This window comes from Camelina sativa, chromosome 16 (genome assembly GCF_000633955.1).
Source record: "Camelina sativa cultivar DH55 chromosome 16, Cs, whole genome shotgun sequence".
In the NCBI taxonomy this organism is placed as follows: Eukaryota; Viridiplantae; Streptophyta; class Magnoliopsida; order Brassicales; family Brassicaceae; genus Camelina; species Camelina sativa.
The window spans coordinates 22,093,361-22,100,413 of record NC_025700.1 but is presented as its reverse complement, the minus strand read 5'-3'; the positions used below and the strand labels follow the sequence as shown (position 1 = coordinate 22,100,413).

The 7,053-nt window shown below is 39.1% G+C and overlaps 2 protein-coding genes across 5 annotated transcripts in view; both read right to left on the bottom strand.

Moving 5' to 3' along the window:
- Positions 1 to 3,655, bottom strand: part of LOC104751796 (coatomer subunit alpha-2) — a 23,463-nt gene extending 19,808 nt beyond the window's left edge. The window contains exons 1-4 of the mRNA XM_010473827.2: positions 3,402 to 3,655; positions 2,967 to 3,206; positions 2,177 to 2,671; positions 342 to 2,090 (exon numbers count right to left, since the gene is read on the bottom strand). Coding sequence (XP_010472129.2) covers positions 342 to 2,090; positions 2,177 to 2,671; positions 2,967 to 3,174 — 2,452 coding nt within the window. The 5' untranslated portion in view covers positions 3,175 to 3,206; positions 3,402 to 3,655. The remainder of the gene's footprint in view (positions 1 to 341; positions 2,091 to 2,176; positions 2,672 to 2,966; positions 3,207 to 3,401) is intronic.
- Positions 4,396 to 6,859, bottom strand: LOC104751794. Of its 4 annotated transcripts, none has more exons than XM_010473822.2 (11): positions 6,716 to 6,859; positions 6,528 to 6,622; positions 6,272 to 6,377; positions 6,053 to 6,151; positions 5,907 to 5,972; positions 5,701 to 5,817; positions 5,442 to 5,516; positions 5,175 to 5,277; positions 5,006 to 5,053; positions 4,799 to 4,920; positions 4,396 to 4,556 (listed from the first exon to the last, which is right to left on the bottom strand). In XM_010473822.2, exons 1-11 carry the CDS (start codon positions 6,782 to 6,784, stop codon positions 4,464 to 4,466), a joined length of 993 nt encoding a protein of 330 aa, XP_010472124.1. In that variant the 5' UTR covers positions 6,785 to 6,859; the 3' UTR covers positions 4,396 to 4,463. The 4 variants fall into 4 exon arrangements, with proteins under 4 accessions (XP_010472124.1, XP_010472127.1, XP_010472125.1 ...); XM_010473823.2 differs by having other exon boundaries at positions 4,427 to 4,556; positions 4,789 to 4,920; XM_010473824.2 differs by lacking the exon at positions 4,396 to 4,556 and adding an exon at positions 4,568 to 4,671.

Genomic DNA, 7,053 nt, shown 5'->3' with positions numbered 1-7,053 from the left:
CTCAACAATTCTAGAGTTTCCTTGACGAAGAGCCTCCACTCCGAGTCTATACCAGTGGTCTTTCTCATTAATCTCTGTAGCGGATGCAACAGCAACACTGATGTTTCCACTTTCAAGAGCCAAATTGAATCGAATCCTCTCGTCTTCAACAAAGTGGAGGGCAACTTCAGGAAATCCTTTCTGCTGAAGATAAGCAATCATAGCCTGTCCACATAGCTGGGAGTTCTTTATCATGCTCATGACGTGATCATATTTCTTTCTCAGCAGTGCAAGCTTGAAAATGTACTCAGTTGCATTAATAGTGATAGCCCTGTTCNTTGCACTCTCAAGCCCTCCTTCAAATATTCCTTTCATCACCCTCAGAAGTGGCCAATCACCACCACACATGATGGGAGTTGGAGGCATTAGAAGCGATGGAGTTTTCCCTTCAGGCAAAGAGGGCACGTTGTCTCCTAGCTCAGTTGCCAGTCGCTCAGCAACATCATTTAAACCATGAACCGAAGCTGTGATATAGGCTAGAGGCAAATGACCCGCATTCTCTAGTATCTTAACACGCTCTTTAACATCTCCTAGGTAGAGAGCATTGTGAAACTGACCCATTACATTGTTCTTCACCTCAGCAATCTTCATTAACTTTGATAGCTTGTCTAAATTGCCAGTAATGAGATAAAGAAAAGATAACCTCTCAAAGTTCTTTGTTTGCTGGTAGGCAAACTCAACAATTCTAGAGTTTCCTTGACGAAGAGCCTCCACTCCGAGTCTATACCAGTGGTCTTTCTCATTAATCTCTGTAGCGGATGCAACAGCAACACTGATGTTTCCACTTTCAAGAGCCAAATTGAATCGAATCCTCTCGTCTTCAACAAAGTGGAGGGCAACTTCAGGAAATCCTTTCTGCTGAAGATAAGCAATCATGGCCTGTCCACATAGCTGGGAGTCCTTTATCATGCTCATGACGTGATCATATTTCTTTCTCAGCAATGCAAGCTTGAAAATGTACTCAGTTGCATTAATGGTGATAGCCCTGTTTTTCCCATCCCGGTCCAAGCAAAAGATTGTATTTCCAGAAACCTTGGTGATATAGATTGGGACATCTAGGGTTTGGATGATTCCACTATCTCCATTAGGAAGACAGTACTTGATGTGGTTCAGAGTTGTGTAAATGAAGACACCATTGTCGTCCCAGGCTCCACTTTTCACACGTATTGTCTCATGAAGCGTGCACTGGAGGACGAGCTTTTTGCTTGCAATAATGATAGTATGTTTACTGAGCAAAGCAACACTCTCCATATCGTTAGACCAAACAACGTACCTAACAAAAGGTGTCTGAAGCTCACCGAGAACAAGCCTTTGTTGAAGGTCAAATATAATCACTTTATCCTCAGATCTACAAAGCAAATTTCCAGACCCAGCATAAAAGATAGCATCTGTGGGAATAGGCAAATAACTCTTTTTAACCACCTCATTCTTTAGATTCTTCACTAGCACCTGGCCGGTGCTTTTCTCAAGAACAGCAAACCGATTGCGAGCAATGAACACCGCAGAACCCCCTGTCCCCCTCTTGGCATCTTGCACAACGTCACTCCTCCCAACGCTATCTTTCGGTATGATGTACAACTCGTACGAACCACCATCCAGATCTGAGCAGATTAGGACTGCATTTTCTGTCGGACTGTAGGATAAAGTCCTAGGACTTTGATTCAAGCTTGGGGTACCAGGACGCCGTATAGGAATAACTTGGGAATCTTTTTGAGTTGAATACTCATAGTACCGCAAAAATCTATCCTTGGCATAGAATAAAGAATCACCACTCAAAGCAAATGCAGGACGTTCTCTCTCAAGTTTGAAGACAATCATACCGTTGTCATGTCCCGCTGCCAGCAAATTAATCTCAGGGTGAACTGCAAGAATCCAGAATCGATCATGTTCACGGCGAAAGGTTTGGATTCCAGTTCGCTTGGTAGCATCCCAGACACGGATGCTTTTATCCTCAGAGTTTGATACAATGATGTCCTGTTTTGCATGGAACATAACGGATGAAACGTTATTCATATGACCTCGCAATGTATCCACCTCCCAAGCTTTGGTTTCTGCAATAAAAAAATTGAAGGCATCAGTACCTCAATAATGATTCATAAAATGTAACTTTATGTGAAAAAGAAGACATAAGAAATACCATTCATACGCCACAGCTTTACTTGGCGGTCATCAGCACCAGAGACAATGAGAGGAAGGGTAGGATGGAAAGAAGCCCAGTTTACTCCTCTATCATGACCTTCAAGGACGTACTTAACTATAGCGTCAACCCCACCAAAAAGATCAGAATTCATCTGACTAAATCGCATGAGGTCGTCAGCAGGAGATGCAGACTTCTTCTTAAGAGCACCAATGTCCCAAACACGGACAGTCTGATCCAGTGATGCTGAGACAACAAGGTCTTCCTTAGGATGGAAAGAGGCACACATAACATAATGATTGTGGCCAGTCAACACGGAAATACAAGTCCGTGACTGCCAGTTCCATATGCGGATAGTCTGATCATCACTAGCACTCACAATCCACGGGTTTTCGTGGTGAAATTGAACAGTGCGGATATAATCAAGATGCCCGAGAAGCGTGAAAAGACACCTGTGAGTTTTGTAGTTCCACACTTTAATCTTGTAATCATCCCCTGCAACACCCAACGTAATCAATGACATCAACTACATATGAGTAATGTTCTGGAAGTGCATTAGGATAACTGTAATGATGAAGAAATCCCAAGCCATTTGCAGTACTACAAGATCTGCTTTCAGTGTGTACTAGGTTCAATCAACTTAAACACAAATTAAAACTCTAGCTTGGACGACAAGAGCTCAAGTCATCCATCAAACCCAAGCTAGATCTAGAAACTGGCGACGCTAAGAGTTAATCAGATCGTGAAAATGTATCAAACAGGACTTGTTGGACCTAAAAAGAAAGCATACCTCCAGAGACGAATAAAGGCTGAGATTTGTGGAAATGAACACCACGAACAGGTCCTTCGTGCTCGTCAAATCTATCGATCAAAGTACCCATACGATAATCCCAGAGCTGGATCACACCACTGTGCAAACTGGCGAGAATCCATGGTCGTTGAGGGTGGAAACTCAGACCCTTAACTCGGTTACTCTTGGTCTCGAACTTGGTCAGCATATTCTTCACAGATTACGAAACAGAAACAAACTCTACACAAAAAAAAAAACCCAGATCACAGCGAATGAGAGAAATCACGGGAAAAAAATCAGTCCATCGAAACCGGGAAGAAAAAAAAAAAGTAATCGACGTCAAAATTTCAAACAGATCTAAGGAAACGAAGCAGTAAGATCCGCGAAATCGAGATTCGTAAAATGAAGAAGAAGGAGAAGAAATAGAAGATTCACCTCAGATCAGATCAGATCAGATCAGTTCACAAGGGGAAGCGATCAAGCACAGCTTCACGGTGACGATCAGTAGAATTACCAGAGAAGCGTAGATGCGAGAAGAAGAGAAACACACGAGGGATCTTCGAGAAGAAGACGGTGAGATTCAGTTTCGTGGGGTGTATAGATCTGAATCCCTCCGCTCAGTTATCTCTGTCTCCAATTCGCGTCTCCACTCCTAATTTAATTGTCATGATTTTTTTTTTTTTCTTTCTTATATATTTAATTTTTAATTTTATTTGGAAAGCATTTACTTCACTCTCTTTTTATTACAAACTAGTGTTTTAGGTCCGTACCTTGCCCAGCCTCAATTTGGCTGCAAATGCTCGCATAAAATTGAAAAAATGAGTTGAACAAAATTAAGTTGGAAAATATTCAACCCATTCATTTCCAAAATAGTGGTTAAACAAGTTGAACATTTTTTCTGTAGGATTAGTTTATTTTTCCAAATTTTGAAGTTGAATGGGTTGAATAGATTTTTCCAACTTTTTCAACCTCTTCCAATCAAATGGTGAAACTTGATTGAATAATTTTTTTCAACTCCTTCAACCTTTTTCAATTGTGCAACCATTTGCACCATTTAATTTAATTTGTTTGCTAACAATTAGTTGATATTTATAGGATCGTGGCTCGTGGGCAAGATTTTTGGATATATTTTCTTTTTTGTAATATTAAAAGAAGATGTGGAGCAGTTTCGTAGAAGAAGTTAATTTTTTTTTTCTGTAAAATGAATTAAGTTAGAGAAAATCAATAGAGTTAAAATTTGGGAGACATATCAGCAAAATACAGATGTCAAAAGGAGAAGGTTGCAGTTTCTTGTGAATTTACTTGTGACTTATTAGATAAAGATCATTAAAATCTGTAAAAAAAATTGACTATACTAGAGCTTCTTATTTTTAAATCAGATTAACATTTGAAATGCAAAATCAAAATTATTTTGTGAGAGGAAAAAATATAACAAATGTCGTTAACTCGAGTTATGAAAATAAAATTGGATATGTATAAATACATAGATTTACGTAATTAACCCTGCAGTAATTTTGTAATTTCATCTGCCCTCGACTCGATTCCTTTGAGATACTCAGTCAAGATCCGCTGCTGGTATGAACCTCCTTCCTGGTATAATCAACATATAATTCCATCGGTTAGGATGATCAATTTCGGAAAACCGTTTCGGTTAAACCGAACCCGGATAGCCTCACATTTACTTTGAAGAGATAAATAGTGCAAACTGCAAACAAATGTTTCATGGTGAGCAAAAGGCAACGCAGACAAGAGAGGAGGGGAAAAGTAAACGAATGTTTCAAGGTGTTTAGTTTGTAATGTTGCTTTGTTTTAGAGAGTTTCCCGTTACTTACAGTTCGAATCAGTGTGCGCTCGATTCGTTTCTTGATAACAGCAGATAGCTCATCAGGTGTGATATCTCCTTTTCCGATTGTTAACCCGTCTACGAAAAGCTTGTTCCATTGTTCCTCAGGAGCTGAAACACACACATATAATATAAACCAATGTGAAGTCTCGCTGGGGTCTAGTGCATGGAAAATAAAATAGGTTGCAGAAGAGACCTTTTATCAGGGTTTCGAGAAAATGCTCGGCTTTTACAACTTCGTTCCCTGTGACAAGTGACAACAACCAGAAGCTCTAATTGGTAAGTTTATCTGAATAAGACTATGATGAGATTTTCTTTGTAGAAAATGGAAGCATATAGTAACTTTGCAAAATAGAGCAAATTACCTTTCTTTGCATAGCTACGCTTGGAGAGAATGGTGGCAGAATAGAGTTGAAGAACTTTTTGCAGCATAGCTAATAGCCCTGGTTTGTCTCTATCTTCTTTTGCCTGAAAACAACCTTCAGCCTCAAACATTCAAAAAAATACATCTAAACACTGAGGAAAGACCCTTTTTTCTTTACTAGGAGATCCGTGTTACATAAATGTCAATTATCTATGAATGAAATTTGCAACGATCTTACAAGTGAAACAAAACAAATTGTTGAACTTACCTGCCGGAGTTGAGCACTAACTTCTGAAAGAAATCCTTCATCTAATTGCCCTTCCTTTTCCCTTTGTATTATTTCCTGTTAACACATTGACATGAGTAACCATCCATATGACTACATCACATCAAGAAATCCAAAACCCTTTTTGATGGAACCCGGGTCACATCACTTTTGGATATCCGTGGCAGCAGGTTGTATACATAACAAAAGTGTAGATGTCTTATTCAAAGGAAAGTGAAGAGGAACTATAATCTATATATACCTTTTCCATTAGATTGATGGCTTCAGGGTCTCTAGGAGGCCATGATATCTCTTCCACTCCATCTATAGCAGGTCTTAGAATCCCTTTCAGAATATCAGTAGACGTTTCTATCTTTTCCTACATGGATATAATGAGCTCTCAATTATCTATCTTGTAAACGAAACATTGAAGAAGAAGAGACATGGAACAACAAAAAGAAGAGAAACCCGAGTCTTATTCACAACGCAGTCAACTATAGTCATCACAGTTGTAGCTAACTCCTCATAGTCCTTCTGCAAGAACCAAACCATCCCCCGAAATCAGAGCTCGAAAGTAATGTTCTATCATTAACATAAACAATGGATACAGGTACCTTGTCATCATCTGATTTGCATGTATCTGACCTAGCTGCAAGTCTTATCCAAAAACCCTCATCAAAAGCAAGGATATTTTCAAGAACAAGCTTCTCAACCTGTTCAATGCATATGGCAGCAACAACAGACCAAAAAAAAAAAAAACCCAATTACTCAAGAAAAGATAACAAAACAGAGTCAAAGGACTCAAGCTAAAGGAACTATAGTAGCAGACTAACTTCTCTAGGGTTTGCATCTCTAAGAGCATCAATCATCCTATCGATTTCGACAGTCTTCTTAAACGCTTCTTCTGGATCTCCCTTGACTGCACAGATCAAAGTTCTCCTGTTTTTATTAGACCCAAAAAAGATGCAATCATTATCTCATATCTCTAATTACATTACACAGAACCATACCTTCAAAGGGACTTAAATTTATTTTTTCCAAGTTACACGAATTACAAAATTAAGAAATCGTAGACCAAGACATAATCACCTTCGCTTCGAATCGACTCCAGAGAACAGAGAAAGCTTCCATATACTCGAAGATACAAAAACCCTAGAACCACCCAATCTACAAAGCGACCCACTCTGCTTGAAAATAACGGAGGAATAAAGTCATAACAAGATAGTGTTTTTTTGCTATTGCTGAAGAAGTGAGGACAGAGAGATTAGAAATTTCACCTGCTCGCGTTGAAGATGATGAGAATTGCAAGATAATAAGCAATGAACAGAGGAGGATATTGCCGCCATTAGAGTGAAGAAGGCACAGAGAAGGGGAACTTACACTGACGACCGTTCAAACCCTCGGTAACCAAATCCTCGTTCGGCCCCTAAACAATAAAACAAAAAAACTCTTATATGGTCGTATCATTTTAGCTCACTAGATCCATTATTGGGCCGTAACAATTACTCTTCGGTCCATTAGTATATACTGTATTCCCTTGATTTTATCCCTTTATTTAGTTTTTTTTTTTTGTATTTTGAAAAGGGTTTTACTGTATTTATTTTATTTGAAAAAA

Bases quoted from the DNA above. Each gene is read 5' to 3' on its own strand.
- LOC104751794 (XM_010473822.2), bottom strand. From the start codon at position 6,784: ATGGCGGCAATATCCTCCTCTGTTCATTGCTTATTATCTTGCAATTCT. The intron at 5,278-5,441 runs GTAAGTTCAACA...GGTTGTTTTCAG, and splicing joins TTAGTGCTCAACTCCGGCAG to GCAAAAGAAGATAGAGACAA. The intron at 4,921-5,005 runs GTCTCTTCTGCA...TGTGTGTTTCAG, and splicing joins TCTCGAAACCCTGATAAAAG to CTCCTGAGGAACAATGGAAC.